The sequence below is a fragment of the Notechis scutatus genome, chromosome 4, assembly GCF_049901735.1.
Source record: "Notechis scutatus isolate UNSWTSFEM ecotype Mainland chromosome 4, rNotScu1.2, whole genome shotgun sequence".
Classification (NCBI taxonomy): Eukaryota; Metazoa; Chordata; class Lepidosauria; order Squamata; family Elapidae; genus Notechis; species Notechis scutatus.
In genome coordinates, this window is record NC_142012.1 from 54,759,096 (window position 1) to 54,775,922 (window position 16,827).

Here is a 16,827-nt window from a genome sequence, read left to right on the forward strand (position 1 = left end):
AATAGAAGATCAGAATAAGTATCTTCAAAACCATGGTTCTGAAACCTGGATTCTACCTCTGCTAACAAAACCTGCTAGGATTACAGGGAGATCCAGATCCCATTCGGTCATTTATGAGGAGAAAATAATAATATAGATATATTCTACGGAAAACAAACAATTGTATCTTTAATGCTGCTGCTAATTAGATATGACAAAGCTTATTCTGGTTAATTATGCATTATCACAGATTTTCATGTGCCAGAAATTGAGGCAGAGCCATTTTCCTTATCTGTGACATAAGCCGTGCCATTAAAACTTCTATTCACACCTTTTGGGAATCTCCCCATCAAATATTCCATCCCAAGGTAAATTTAAAGGATGAGGATCAAATGTTAATTGAACATCCCTTAAGATGGAGACCAAAATATAGAGACGAAAACAAACCATCAAACAAATGGAGGGTGGCCCAGATTCTCTGATTTGTCACCTGCGGTTGCCAGACTTGGTGAACTCAATCCTAGAAATATTCTTTCCCAAGAACTGGATTATTGATTCACATATGTAGGTGCTTATGTATAAAAGGGCACGACAAGGACAGAAGTCTAATTATATATTAATTGAATGCATACACATCTATCGATTGCAATCCATTGCTGTAAAATAGGTACTGTGTTTCTAAAATGGATCAATCCTATTTGCCCATTTCATCCCCCCCTCTCTCATCTCTCTTATCCTCTCTCTCTGATCTCTCTTTCTGTCTCTATCTTATCCTCTCTCTCATCCTCTCTCTCATCTCTCTCTCTCATCTCATCTCTCTCTCATCCTCTCTCTGTCTATCTATCTCTTATCTCTCTCTTATCTCTCTCATCTCTCTCTGTCTCTATCTCATCTCTCTCTCATCTCTCTGTCTATCTCTCTCTTATCCTCTCTCTTATCCTCCTCTCTCATCTCTCTCTCTGTCTCTCTCTCATCTCTCTCTCATCCGCTCTCTGTCTCTATCTCATCTCTCTCTCATCCTCTCTCTGTCTATCTCTCTCTTATCCTCTCTCTTATCCTCTCTCATCTCTCTCTCTGTCTCTATCTCATCTCTCTCTCATCCGCTCTCTGTCTATCTCTCTCTTATCTTTTCTCTCTCTAGCTAGGCTGCCAACTAGCTTGCCAACTCTGATAAGGAACATTGAGGTGTTGATTGTTCTAGTTGAAATATTTTGCAGGGAAATCCAATTAGAAGTACCGTGTTTCCCCGAAAGTAAGACCCTGTCTTGTATTTTTTTTCCCCACCAAAAACTGCACCAGGTCTTATTTTGGGGAGTCGTTATCCACTGACTAACCTCACTTGTGTGTGTTGCCCCTGGCCTCCTTTTCGCTGGCAGCGGCCTTCAGGAGCTTCTTCTGCAGCCAGCAAGGCTTTCCTGAAGGCTTCTGCAGCTGATAACAGAACTCAGGATCAATCCAGAGCTTTGTTATCTGCTCCAGAGGCCTTCAGGAAAGCCTTGCCAGCCTTGCTGGCTGCAGAATAAATGGGCCACCGAGGCAGGTGTTGGGGTGTGCGAGGCCTGGTTACAACTGTCCAAAGGTAAGTAGGAGGGCAGTCCTCCCCTCCCCTCCCCACCCTAGGTTAATTTTTACCAGTGCACTCTGGAGTGGGTGGGATCTTAATTAGGGCTTATTTTGGAGGGTAGGGCTTATATTGGGTGCACATGTAAAAATCAAGCTAGGACTTATTTTCAGGGTAGGTCATATTTTCGGGGAAACAGGCTAGTTAGTCTAGTGCAAAGGTGTCAAACTCGATTCATTGAGGGCTACATCAGGGCTGTGTTTGATCTTGGCAGGGTGAGGGGACATGGCTAAGGGGTGTGGCCAGCTTGACATCACTGGTGTTGAGGGCGCCCATGGTGGCCCAAACACTCTGCCACCAAAAACAGAGTTTGGGAGGGCTTCACTCGGCCCCTCCTGGGCTCTGTTTTTGCTGGCAGAGGCACCGTGGGACGGTCCTTCACTGTTTTCCAGGGCAGTCCCGCAGGCCAGATCTAAGTCTGGAATCCGGACTGTATATCAGACATTAATACAATTGAGCGAGTCCAGAAGTATTTTACAAGAAGAGTACGACACTCCTCTGTTTGTAACAGAATACCCTACATCACCAGACTTGAGATTCTAGGCTTAGACAACCTTGAACTATGCCGGCGAAGATTGGCCTCAAGCGTAGTACATCAAATCATATGTTACAACATCTTACCAGTTAATATTTCAGCTTTAACCACAACAACACAAGAGCACACAACAGATATAAACTAGATGTAAAACACTCCAAATTTGATTGCAGGAAGTACGATTTCAGCAACAGAGTGGTCAATGTCTGGAACTCACTACCTGATTCTGTTGTCACATGTTCAAACCCCCATTCTTTAACCCTCAAACTAACCTCTATCGACCTCACCCCATTCCTAAGAGGTCTGTAAGGGACATGCATAAGCGTACAATCGTGCCTACCATCCCTGTCCTACTGTCCCCAATTATTAGTTCCTATTTCTTATATTTAAACTTATGTTTATTCTTATTTCTATTATATTGTAAGCGTTTGACAAAATAAATAAATAAAATAAATAAATAAGCACCTTGAGTTTAGATCTATCTGTCTGTCTGTCTATCCGTCCGTCCATCCATCCATCCCTCTCTCTCATTTCTCTATCTCTCTATCTGTCTATCTCTCTCTTTATCTATCCCTCCCTCCCTCTCATCTCTCTAATCTACCTACCTACCTACCTACCTATCTATCCCTCCCTCCCTCCCTCCCCCTCCCTCCCTGTCATCTCTAATCTCTCTCTCTCTATCCCTCCCTCCCTCTCGTCTCTCTAATCTCTCTAATCTCTCTCTCTCTCTCTCTATCCTTCCCTCCCTCTCATCTCTCTCCATCCATCCATCCATCCATCCATCCATCCATCCATCCATCCATCCATCTATCTATCATATACATCACTATTTCTGTTCTGGACTGCACACCCTTGAAGTACACCCAAACTTATTGATCTTAATTCAGCTTTGGTGTGAAAGGTTGCATTCCTTTTTGTGACATTCATGACATGAAAAAAGTTTTCCTAGAAGTTACAAAGAACGATTACATCATAAACCAAATATCCATCTTTTTGCATACAAGTAATTTCATTCATTGTTTTTCTCTCTGCCTGTTTGCCAACAACCCTAATAACAATTTATTATTCTTGATTTATTTTTTTGATGTTGTTGTACTTTTTCATTTATTTCCCAATGTACATATTTTATGCAAAGAACATTGATATTTCTTTCAGTGCAATGTAAGATATCAACCTCACAAATAAACAAGTAAGGCATCAAGGCAAGACAATAGTTGTTCATTTGCCACACATCACTTTGCTGATTGAAGGTGCAAAACTGCATTTATCACTTAATCATGCTTTATTATAAAAACAAGCCCTCACTTTTCAGTTAATTACAGTTTAACCAGTCTGTCATTTTTAGTACAACAACAAACTGCAATTAATTAAAAAAAACCCACCATTTATTATCACCTTGCTTTACTCAGTGTTATGACACAAAAAGACCAGAATATGACAGATTTAGCCATAGCTATTATTTTTGAAAGATAGAAATTCTGCTCTGGGCATACAATAAAATTAATACTGTATAAAACCCATGGACATGACTCTATAAACTACTATATGTGGTAAATCATGTTTGTTATATTTTATAGATCAGTGGTTGCCAACAATAAATTCATAACTCAATAAATCCGTAACGCTGGAGCCCACTTGTGGTCCGTGAGAAAATGTTGGTGGTCAGTAGAGAAATATCACCCCCAAAGCAATTAATCCAGACTGCATGGGAACACAAAGCTTGTGTTGCTTGCATTGCGAACAAGATGAGGTAGTAAGGGGAGGAAGGAAAGGGCGGAGGGGGGGGGAACTTGCCCCATGCACCTGGCCTAATCATCAGTCTGCTTCTTTCTGCTTCTTTCTTCTTCTGCTTTTGGCTGCACGCACGGGAAGCAGCAAAAGTCTTTCTTTCTCTCCCCCAAACTCTACCAGAAATGAGTCTTTGGGACACTGCAAGGCATCCTGCTCCAAGAGGCTGCACCAGCACAGACTCATTTCTGGCGGAGTTTGGTGGAGAGAAAGAAAGACATCTGCTGCTTTCCTTGCATGAAGCTAAAAGTCTCTCTTTGTCTCCCCCTGAGCTGGAGATGGTATCCTGCGATCCCAAATAAAGAACGATCGATCAATAGGAAAACGGGATGGGGAACTTTCCTGCAGACTTTTTTGGGGATTTTCCCAGGGTCTCTGGTCCGCGGGATTTAAAATTATGAGTTTGGTGGTCCCTGAGGTCCAAAAGGTTGGCGACCCCTGTTATAGATTATATATTAGGGTTGGAATGGAATTCTTATCTAGGTTGGAAATTTACCATATCTGAGATCTCCATGCAGACATGATAAAGCCCCCATTGGATATCATGTTGTGAATCATTTTTGTCTGTATAATAAAAAATTGGGGCCTATTAAAATGGGAAAATATTACATTAACCTTGTAACAAAAAGAACTGATGTATACATTTTCCTTTGCAGTAAGGGCTATTTTTAAAATTACAGATAGTCCTTGACTGATGACCACAGCTGAACCTCACATTTATGTTGCTAAGCCAGACATTTCTTAAGGGAGTTTTGCCCCATTTTACAACTTTTCTTGCCATGGCAAATCATTGCAGTTGTTAAGTTAGTCACTGTGATGACCTAGGGTGGGATACAAAATAAACACAGTCACAAAAAACAGGCGAAGCCCCTTTTATTCCTTCAGTTTGCTTCCAAACTCCAAATATCCTTGATTGGAGACAAAAAACTCCCACACAAGCAGTTACAAGAAGGAGGAAATGCCGTTTAAATTATAAAGAGTAAAAAACAACACAAATCAGGCAAGACAAGGGCTGGAAAATGTCCACAGATATCAGAACACACACTGGGAAGGATGCCAAACTCAGAGAGGAACCATAAACTAGTGATATTTTCACACTTTGTTACCAGCACTCGCCCGTATGCGTGTCCGTCCTCTTACCCAGCTGTCACAGCTACAGCCCATGAAGAGGATCAAGGCCCTCTCCTCCCCAGTAGATCACATCTCTCCCTTATCCTCTCCTCCCTGCATGCCCTAGGATGGAGAGGGGATGGGCCTGGGTCCTCCTCTGACTGCCCAGCCAGCCTCTGCCCTTCTCCAGCCTCCTCCAGTACCTCCAGAGCTACACTTCCACTCCCTGTTGGCTGTTTCTCCTCTCCCTCAGAGTTAGTCTCCACCAGGGGCATGACAGTCACACGACTGTTTAGTGAATCTGGCTTCCCCGTTGACTTCGCTCATCAGGAGGTTGGAAAAGTTGATCATGTGACCCCGGGACACTGCAACTGTCATAAGTATGAACCAATTACCAAGCACCTGAGTTTTGATCACATCATCATGGGGATGCCCATGTATGTGTGAAAAATGGTCACAAGTCACTTTTTCCAGTGCCGTTAAAACGCTGAGCAGTCACTAAAGAAACAGTTCTTATGTAGTGCAGTGTAACTAATATTCCACTGAACCTTTAAAACAGGTGTGTCAAACTCAAGGCCCATGGACCAGATCCGGCCTGCGGAGTGCTTAAATCCGGCCCACGAGGCCAGCCTGGAAATATCAAAGGACTGGCCTACAGTGCCTCTGGTGGCTAAAACGGGCTGTGTACATGCCTCGTTTTCACAGCTGGCTGAAAACGGCCTGAAAACTGGGCCAAAATGAGGTTGAAAACCAGGCTCAAAATAGGCCCCAAAACAGGCCAAAAACAGGCCCAAAAGAACTGAAAAACAGGCCCCAAACAACTGAAAAACAGGCCGAAAACTAGGCTCAAAATGGCCCCCCAAACAGGATGAAAACAGGCCTAAAACAGGCCAAAAAACAGGCCCAAAACAAAAATAGAACTAAAGAGGCCCCAGACAACTGAAAAACGGGCTGAAAACCGGGCTCAAAATGGGCTCCAAAACAGGCTGAAAACTAGCTGAAAACAACTGAAAAATGGGCCAAAACAAAAATATGGGCCCAAAATGGGCTGAAAATGGGCCACAGGGACCCTTTTTGCCAGCAGAGTGCTGTAGGAGGCCATAAAGGGCAAAAACAAGGCTCACAGGGGCCGCACGCAGATCCCCCCCATGCCCCATTTTGGCCGGCAGGGTGCTGCAGGAGGCATCTGTCCGCCATCCCGCACCCCTCCATTGCCAGCGGCCCGCAGAGGAGAACTACAATGTTGATCTGGCCCTCAAAGAAATCCAGTTTGACACCCCTGCTTTAAACCAAATAGACTTCTTTCAGGGGTTCCCCCCCAAATTTTCAGAATCCCTCCTAATTCCAACAACCTGGGAAATGGGCCTGTTTACGGCTTCCAGAGAACCTCTGGAGCCCAGGGAGGCCGTTTTCACCCTCCTGGAGGCTCAAGGAAAGCCTCCGGAGCCCGGGGAGGGCAAAAACGCCACACCCACCATGGCCAGGCCCACCCAACAACTGGGCAGTGAACCCCTTGCTAAAATTTTTGAAGCCCCCCAGCAAAGTCAAATGTGGAAACCAGATTCACTTAAAAACTGTGTTTCTAACTTAACCGTTGCAGTAATTGACTGAACAACGGTGGTAAGAAAGATGGAACAAAACTCACTTAACAAATGCTTCATACTTGGTTATTAAATGTTTTAACGGCAGCTAGAATTGTCTTTGCTCAAAATTGGAAAAAGGAGAAAATTCCGATAAGAGGAAGAGGCGATTAAGAAAATAATGGAATGTGCAGAAATGAATAGATTAACATTAGCAGTTAGAGAGCAAGAAGGAAAAGAATATTTTAAGATATGGGATTTATTTTACCAATGGTTAGATAGAAGAGTGGAAAACTGAAGTACAATTTAACAGTAATGATATGTTATAATTGATTATTATAGAATGACTTTTAATATGAATTAAAATTGGTAAGAACTGAGATTTGCTCTTAAGGATAATGTGGACTCGAAACTAAGATCTAATGATGGTGTAATAATATAATATGACATGGAAAGTTGATTAACGTAATATGGATATAAATTTAAATTCAAGGGGAAAAGGCTATATCTATTGTGCACAAGAATTATGTACTAACCAACACACTGTACAATTGAAAGATGGTTTTATTTTGTTGTTTTATGTTTGTATTTGTCTATGTTTGTTGTTAAAAATAAAAAAAAACTTTTTTAATAAAAATAATAAAAAACAACAAATGCTTCATTTAGCAACAGAAATATTGGGCTCAATTATGTTTCATAAGTCAAAGACTGCCTGTATTTTAGTTATGGTTTATGCTATCTAGACACTTCAGGTTTAAGGAAATTACTTTAATTATTCTGAGCTAATCTTTCTGCAGTTTCCAATTAAGATCAAAGGATAGCCTTTAATAAAATTGCTCCATTGCACAATGCAAGGAAGTTCATCATTCTTCCAAAGACTCAGCCAGAAATTATATTTTCATTAAAACCTGTACATTTATCACACAATGTTTAGCCAGGAAGCTGTGAACGCCATGTACAATCTGAGATTCTTCGCTGAGTTTTTCAAAATAGTCTCTTCAATTTTACATGTTATGTTCTTTGCAGGATTTATGACCAGGTTTCTAATTTGGGGTAGATGGTTGAATAAAGTAAAATGTATGAAATGTTATTTGAAAGAAATCGTGAAAGCTGGCATACTTGGTGCAGATCACTTTATTAAGAGTTAACAAGAAAGAATGATTAAGTAAATGTTACTATAGTTTGTATACTAGCTTGATAAAAACAAACACAGAATGATTAAGTAAATGCTACTATAGTTTGTACAGTAGCTTGATAAAAATAATCAAAAGCCCTAAATGCTTTCACAAATAAGTACAGAAAACCTGAAATATGACATCAGAAGACATATCTTTCTAGCCTACTGGTATCTGGAAATTGTATCTTAACCTCTCTTAGATGCAAGTTTACTCCAGAATTACAATTAAGCATGCAACTAGTTTTGTATGCAGCAGCACCTCGCAATAGGTTAAAGCAAGTTGTTCTAACCCCTGGATGGATTTTAACTAAATTTCTGCTAATTTACAGCCACAGCCATTATAACATTGGCAACTATCTCCAGTAAAAGCCATTTTATTTTCAGTACCACGGACAGCTCCCTTTGCAGGCACTTGCTTCAAACTTGCCCTTTCTCCGAAACGGTCTGAATCAGACAGTGATAATTAGATATAAAAGAGCAAATGAATTAAGACCTCTTGTGAAGAGGGTGGGGGCCTTCTCTCAGGAGTAGCCATGCCTTTTGTGGAGCAATAATTCAGCAGACGACTCGGGCTTTCGTCTTTGGCAATAAACAACTCCGAAAAGACCTTCTACCTCTTTGCCTGGCTGCAAATAAAGGCTTCAGTCTCCAAAGAGGTTTTTGCCAAAGAAATTAGAAACATCTTTTTCTCATCCTTACTGTTCTTCTTTTAAGTATAATGGGCTACTTGCCAGTTTTCCTGGGACACCATGTACATCTATTGCAAACTCAAAGCTTTAGAGGACCGAGCCTCCTCTCACACTATACATCAACTGAGGAACGAACACAGTAATAATAATTTAAAAAAAAAAACCCAGACAGGTAGAAATGTCTTCTGTCATCAGGCAGGCTGAAGAGCAATATAATTTAATGAACTTTCCGCTCAAGGACGAAGTAAAATGGGAATAGGGCAAGCAACAAAGAGACACCGACTTATGCTCCCTGGAAGTAGAACATTAAATACGATCGCATCTTGTCTTGTACGTGTAGTTAGGCTTGTAAAAGATTTCAGAAGTCATTTAATCTGGTTTTTTTTAAAAAAATTGCACAACAGTTCTATTGCAAAATATCTTAAAGAGGGAAGCACGCCACAAAACAGTATTTTGTTTCAGAATTATTTCGATTGGCTCCTCTACATTGAATTCCCATTTGGGAAAATGTTAATTGACACACATAGCAAAGTGGAACAGGAAGACAAAGGCTTCTGCTTTCAATATGATGTAACCCCCAAAGTGAGACCTGCTCAATTGCCCCATAGAGGGATGCTATGGGCACAATTCTCCAAGTATTGCGCTGAAAGGTAGAGGGCCTTCCTTGAAATGAAACCTGTCAAAGAGGGTTCAAGATGTCTTCACTTTCTACAAAAGACCAAAACAGAACATTTTACTGGATCTCTTTGAGAGGGGAAAGACAAGAAGGTCAATCTCTTTTCTTTCTTTCTTTCTTTCTTTCTTTCTTTCTTTCTTTCTTTCTTTCTTTCTTTCTTTCTTTCTTTCTTTCTTTCTTTCTTTCTCTTTCTTCTTTCCCTTTCTTTCCATCTTTCCTTCCTTCCATCCTTCTTTTCTCTTTCTTTTTTTTTTTCTTTTCTTTTCTTTTCTTTCTTTCTTTCTTTCTTTCTTTCTTTCTTTCTTTCTTTCTTTCTTTCTTTCTTTCTTTCTTTCTTTCTTTCTTTCTTTCTTTCTTTCTTTCTTTCATCTTTCCTTCCTTCCATCTTTCTTCCTCTCTTTTTCTTTCTTTCTTTCTCTTTTCCTATCTTTCCATCTTTCTTTCCTTCCATCTTTCCTTCCTTCCATCTTTCTTCCTTCTCTTTTCTTTCTTTCTTTCTTTCTCTTTTCCTATCTTTCCATCTTTCCTTCCTTCCATCTTTCTCTCTCTCTTTTCTTTCTTCTTTCTCTTTCTCTCTTTCCCTTTCTTTCATCTTTCTTCTTTCTTCCTTCCTTCCTTCCTTCCTTCCTTCCTTCCTTCCTTCCTTCCTTCCTTCCTTCCTTCCTTCCTTCCTCCTCCTCCTCCCTCCCTCCCTCCCTCCCTCCCTCCCTCCTCCCTTTCTACTCACACGCTCACTCACACACTCACTCACCGTCTTTTGAATTAAGGAAAAAATAGCACCTTCTAGTCTCTCCTCTCTTAGTTGCCAGAAAATGCAGCATTTTTTTTTTCCTAGGGCAAATAAAATGGACTGCAGGCCTTACAGGCAGCCTGCTGGTGAGGGTGCCTCCATAGAAATAAACTTTTCCTTTTTTAAAAAACAAAACAACAACAACAAAATAAAATAAATAAGAGCAAGCAAGAGAGAAAGAGACAAAACAGATGCCAGAAAACTTTGCTGACATCCTTAAACACCCCTCCCTTCTCTCCAGCCTGCCGACCCTGCTTTCTTTTAAACCTGCCTTTAGGACGGTGGCAGTGGTACTCCCCTCATCCCCCTCCCCTTTACAGTCAGAGTAGAAATTAAAAAAACAAAAACAAACAGCAACGAGAGCAGATTGTCTAATGGGAGGCCCTGCTAGGAAGTTGTGTCCTGGCTTCCTTACCCATCACCTTTTCTTGCCTAATTCAGCACAGTATCACAATCCCCCTAAGCCTAACCCAGCTCCAGACCCTTCGGGTGGGTCTGGGTGTTGTGGGAAGGCAAAGTCAACCCCGAATCTTAGCTGTCCCCTTTTCTCCCCTCTTGAGTCTGGCCAAAGGCAAAGCTCCAAGGAGATCCAAGCAAGGAAGCAAGGAAGCAAGGGAAGGGAGGGAGGGAGGGAGGAAGGAAAGAGAAGGAAGGAGAAGGAAGGAGGGAAGGGGAAGAGAGAGGGAGACAAGTCAAAAAAGAGGGAGGAGGGAGAGAGGGAAGGAAAGAATGAGAAGGGGAAGGAAAAGCGGAGGGGAGACTAGTGAAATAGGAGGGAGGGAGGGAAAGAAGGAAGGAAAGAGAAGGAAGGAAGGAGGGGGAAGAGAGAGAGGGAGACAAGTGAAATAAGAGGGAGGAAAGAAAGGGAGGGAGGAGAAGGAAGGAAGACAGAGAAGGAAGGAAGGAAAGAGAGAGGGAGACAAGTGAAATAGGAGGGAGAGAGGGAAGGAAGGAAGAAGGAAGGAAGGATGGATGGAGAAGGGAGGAAGGGAAAGGGAGGAAGGAAGGAAGGAAGGGAAAGGAGGAAAGAAGGAAGGGAAAGGAAGGAAGACAAGTGAAATAGGAGGAAAGAGGGAAGGAAGGAAGGAAGGAAGGAAGGAAGGAAGGTTGCCCAGCCACCCCGCCCGCCCTCCACGTCTCACCTTCGGGGTTGGCGCTGACGAAGACCCGCACGCTCCTACCGCTGGGCGCCAGGTGCAACGGCAGAGCCGAAAGGTTGCCGGAGAACGCCGCTTTCCGCAGCGCCGAATCCCGCGGAGCCGGCCCCTTGCCGGCCCCTCCAGCCGGCCACATCGCGCAGCGGCGGCCGCTGCTTCTTCTTCTTCTTCTTCTTCCTCCTCCTCCTCCTCCTCCTTTCTCCGCCCCGGCTTGTCCTTTGGCAGAAGGGCGCCGCCGCCGCCGCCGCTCGTCCGCCCGGCCAGTCAAAGCCCCGGCTGCGGCTCCTCGGCCTTGTTCTCCGGCGAGAGGGCTGGAGGGCTGGAGTGGGGGCGGGCGGGTGTCTCGCCGCCGGCAAGCCCGAGAGACGGGGCAGAGAGAAAAGTTTCCGCCAAGCGGCCAAGCCGCTAGTCCCTCAAGGAGGCATCGAGGCGCCGGGCTGGGCTTCTAAGAGCTTTGGCCCCAGCCAACTTCGGCTCTTAAAGGCAAGCCTCGGCGGCGCTCCCCGGTTGACGCACGCTCCGGCCGGCGGGTGGCGGCGGCGGCGGGGAGGAGACCACGCGGAGATCCCAGCCCGGCCAAGCATCCGTTAAGCCATCGCCAATGGTCTCCTGCCAAGAAACCACGCGGGTGGGGGGTCGAGGCAGGTGGTCTCGCGTGGGTTTCCTCCTCCCTCCACCCCCGAAGTGTTCCCTCCACCCTCCTAGGAAGGAATCTCGGCCGGCCGGAAGGGGAGCAAAGCCGCTTGCTGCAAGGGTTGGACGTGGGTTTAAACACACACACACACACACACACACACACACACACACAGAGAGAGAGAGAGAGAGAGAGAGAGACCTGGAAAAGAAAGGCTCGCTATCTCTTTGTAATGATGGGGAAGGAAGGAAGGAAGGAAGGAAGGAAGGAAGGAAGGAAGGAAGGAAGGAAGGAAGGAAGGAGAAGGAAGAGCGGAAGAGGAGGAAGAGGAAGAGGAGGAATAGAAGGAGAAGGAGGACGAGAAGGAGAAGGAAGAGGAGGAAGAGGAGGAAGAGGAAGAAGAAGAAGGAAGGAAGGAAGGAAGGAAAGAAAGAAAGAAAGAAAGAAAGAAAGAAAAAGAAAGAAAGAAAGAAAGAAAGAAAGAAAGAAAGAAAGAAAGAAAGAAAGAAAGAAAGAAAGAAAGAAAGGAGGCTCGGAGGAAGAGAGGGGAAGGAGGATTTATTCACCAAAGCGATCTTCTCACCCCACACTCCCGCTTCACCTCCGCCGTCCCCTCCCCGAAGTGCGAGCAAAGGAGACGGGCAGGAACGAAGGAAGGAAGGAAGGAAGGAAGGGGGGAAATCAAGCGAACGGCCGAGCTTTGAAAGAGCTCAGCGGCGGGCTTGGGGTGAAATATTCAGAAAGGTTAGGGACGTCTGGCTGAGCCAATGGGTCTGCTGGCGCTTGCGGGCGTTCCCTCCGAGGGAGGGGGGCGGGGGGCTTGCTGGCTGGAGCAGAGAGGTAGGGGTGAGGTGGGGTGAGGTGGAGAGGGAGGGGCGAGCCCGGGTCTTCAATGGGACAGTCTTCAACCTGCTGCTTCTTGCTGCCTTTTCGTCTTTTAGGCTAAGCGAACCAGAGGATACTTTCCGAGGTAAAGGCGGCGGGGGGGGGGGGGCTAAGGTCTCCCCTCCCCGGGCTTGCCAGCGTCTGGGAGCAATCCCAGCTCCTGGATCGGTCAGTGTAAGCCTGAAGGCTGGGTGGAGGGAGAGACAGAGAGAGAGAGAGCAGGTCTCGACCGGTTGGCTTCCCAGAAGGTAGAGAGACATGTAGGGGCTGGAAGGGACACAGAGGATCCAGATAAACTTTAAATAAATAGATAAACTTTAGATAGATAGATAGATAGATAGATAGATAGATAGATAGATAGATAGATAGATAGATAGATAGATAGATAGATAGATAGATAGATAGAGAGAGATAGATAGATATATATATATAGAGATATAGATATAGATTATATATATATATATATATATATATATATATATGTGTGTGTGTGTGTGTGTGTGTGTGTGTGTGTGTGTGTGTATATGTATATGTATATGTATATGTATATGTATAGATAGATAGATGAGATAGATAGATAGATAGATAGATAGATATGTATATAGTTACAAATATATAGAAATAGAAATAGAGACAGATAGATATGGATATGGATGTATATACAGTATATGGAGAGAGAGAGAAGCCAACTCCTTATTCTGATAAACCCCTTTTAAAGGGAATTCCTCTACAGCAAAGTCCCGGCCAACAGTCTTTCAAGAGATTTCACAATTACAGACCTTTATTAGGCTTGGAGAGTTGCCAGACCGATATCTTTCAGATGCCACACTGGAGCAGGAATTACTTTGCAAGAAGTCAGGAACAGATCTTCACCCAAATGAACTAATCGTCTCCTGCAAAACCCCACTCCGCTTTCACTCCTCTTTTATTCCCTATGGGAGGGGCCATTTACCATCCACTTGTGGCTTCTTTACTCCCAAGTTGGCCCTTGTTCCTCAGCTGTTCCCTTCTTCTGGCAACTCTGCACATGCACACACTGGGAACAGGCTCAAGCTATTCTTTTGCCTCAATAATGTCTGATAACTGTCAGGAGGCCTGGGCCCTATCTCTGCCTCCGATGCAGAGCCCTCGTCAGAACCTTCCCCAGACTCCAGAACTGGTCCATGTTCCTCCCCAACCTCCTCACTGTCCGAATCTACTGCCAGCTCTGCTGGCCGCTGGTGAGCCACAACAATATTAATGTTTGATATTGTCACCTAAACATGTTTTGGTGGTGCCATATTAGTGAGCCTAAAACCTTTAAGGGCATCTTTTTTCAAAAAAAAAAACCAAAACCAAAACAGAGCAATGTATATTTTAACCACTGGGGGAAAAAAACCCAAGCCACGAATTCTGTCTCAGGCATTTCGTCTGCCAAAGAAACTGAATGTAAAAGAGCAACAAGGATGATTAGGGGACCTGAGGCTCAAACATATGAAGAATGGTTGCAGGAATTGGATCTAACGAAAAGAAGGTGTAAGGGTGAGTGATAGAAGTCTTCCAATACTTAAGGGGCTACCACAAAGAGGAGGTCAATCTATTCTCCGTAGTGGACAAGGAGCAACGGATGAAAACTTATCAAGGAGAGATCCAACCTAGAATGAAGGAGAAATTCCCTGACAGTGAGAAGAATTAATCAGTGGTAGGGCTTCCCTCTAAAACAGGGGTAGATAATAGATAATAGATAGATAGTAGATACTCAGAGTTGGAAGGGATCTTGTAGGCAGTGGTGGGATTCAAATAATTTAACACCCGGTTCTCAGCCCTAATGATTTCTTCCAACAACCAGTTCACCAAACTGCTCAGAAATTTAACATCTGGTTCTCCCGAAGTGGTGTGAACGAGCTGGATCCCACCACTACTTGTCGGTCATCTAGTCCAAACCCCTCCCCAAGCAGGAGACCCTATACCATTTCTGACAGATGGGAGTCCAATCTCTTCTTGAAAGTCTCAAGTGATGAAGCTCCCACAACTTCCGAAGGCAACTTCTGTTCCACTGGTTGATTGTTCTCACTGTCAAAAAGTTTCTCCTTATTCCCAGGTTGAATCTCTCCTTGTTCAGTTTCCATCCATTATTCCTTGTCTGGCCTTCGGGTGCCAGAAAATAGCTTGACCCCCTTCCTCCTCTCTGGGGCAGCCCCTCAAACATTGGAAGACTGCTCTCCTGTCTCCCCTGGTCCTTCTCTTCACTAGACTAGCCATGCCCAGTTCCTGTAACTGTTCTTCATATGTTTTAGCCTCCTGTCCCCTCATCATCCTGGTTGCTCTTCTCTGCACTTTTTCTAGAGTCTCAACATCTTTTTTTACAGTGTAGTGATCAAAACTGAATACAATACTCTAGGTGTGGTCTTACTAAGGCTTTACAGAGTGGTATTAGTACCTCACTTGATCTCAATTGTATCCCTCTGTTCATGTAACTTAGGATTGCATTAATAGCAATAGCACTTAGACTTATATACCACTTCATAGTGCTTTATAGCCCTCTCTAAGCACTTTACAGAGTCAGCCTATTGCTCCCAACATTCTGGGCCCTCATTTTACTGACCTTGGAAGGATGGAAGGCTGAGTCAACCTTGAGGTGATGAGACTCGAACTTTATAGCGTGGTGACCAAAACTGGATGTCAAAACTGGGTGTCAAACTTAATTTCATTGATGGCCACATCAGGGTTGTGTTTGACCTCAGGTGGGTGTGGCCAGGGTAGGTATGACATCACTTGTGTTGTGGGTTTTTTTTTTCCTGAGGCTGCAGAGGCTTCCCCCGAGCCTCCGGGAGGGCAAAAACGGCCTCCCCCAGGCTCCAAAAGCCCTCCTGAGGCTCAAAATGGGCACTGCTGGTATTTCTGGAAGGCCTGTTTTTCGGCCTCCCGAGGTTGCAGAGGCTTCCCTTGAGACTCCAGGATGGCAAAAACGGCTTCAAATGGGCCGAAAATCAGCTGGGAGGTGCGCGCATATGCAGTGCAGGTAAAGGGCAGGGGGTTGCAGGCGCATGTGAAGGGGGGCAGGGTGCATTGTATTGTGGATGCCGGCATGTGTGAGCTTTCGGGGCACCCCAACCAAAAGGTTCGCCATCCCTGGTGTCGGGATTCCTGCCTGAGCAGGGGTTTGGACTAGAGGATCTCCAAGGTCCCTTCCAACACAGTTATTCTGTAATTCAAGTCTCAGAATTCCCTAGCCTGCCACCTCCACCTGTCTTAAAGTTCCTAAGGTTAGAAGTGTTGTATTAGGTCAAATAAAAGTGTTTGGAGAATTAGATTTAGCTCATGGCTTCCTTACACATAGACACACACACAAAAGAAGAAAATAATAATAATGCCAAGACAAATACTCAGGAAGCTGCAAAACACCCCAGGTTAGCTTTGTCCTCTGTTGTGAGTAAATGTACACAACCTCCTATTACGACAACAGAGTGCAACAGCCTCAATTTTTCCAAATACTTCTTGGGGCAGTATGGAGTTCAGTGACATTCAGGGAAATATTAGTTCAGATTAGTTGTTAGTTTTTTTTGCTTTTCAGCAGACCAGCTGTAGATATTTTTAAAAAAATATTTTTATTTTAAAATTATGGGTTTTTTTTAATAAAGAAAATTAATAAGGGGAAGGAGACAAACTTCAGAGGAAGTTCCTATTTGCTTACCTCTATGTGTTATTCGCCTTATATATGCTACATAATATCCAGAAACTTTTGTCAAATTATTATTAGATCGTCAAATAGATAATTTGATAATGAATGAAAATGTCTCATGAAAATCGATGCTTTCTTAACTTTTCAGTTCAACTTCCCCAACACCATTTCCTAGTGGTCCCTATCCAAGTACTAAGCAGGGCTTAGACTTAAAGATTGAAAATTTCTGGAAAAAGTCACCAAAAATGACTTTTCTCCCCTTAAATGTGAATGTTGTTTAAAATATCCCTTAGAGATAAGAGTTGGCCGAAATGGTTTTCAACATTACAACGTCTGTAAAGTTTAATATATCAGTCTTTCAGATATAGATAGATCATAGAAGATAGATAGATAGGTAGGTAGGTAGGTAGGTAGGAAGATAGATGATACACAGAGATAAAAAGATGATAGAGATAAAGAGATATAGAGATATAGAAAGATAGACAGGTAGGTAGGTAGATATAGATAGGTAGGTAGGTAAGTAGATAGAGATAGATAGATAGATA

At 43.7% G+C, this 16,827-nt stretch overlaps 1 protein-coding gene across 1 annotated transcript in view; it reads right to left on the reverse strand.

The window, feature by feature from the left end:
* Window positions 1-11,617, reverse strand: part of NWD2 (NACHT and WD repeat domain containing 2) — a 68,057-nt gene extending 56,440 nt beyond the window's left edge. Inside the window, exon 1 of the mRNA XM_026675303.2 lies at window positions 11,088-11,617. Coding sequence (XP_026531088.2) covers window positions 11,088-11,238 — 151 coding nt within the window. The 5' untranslated portion in view covers window positions 11,239-11,617. The remainder of the gene's footprint in view (window positions 1-11,087) is intronic.
* Window positions 11,618-16,827: the final 5,210 nt, after the last annotated feature.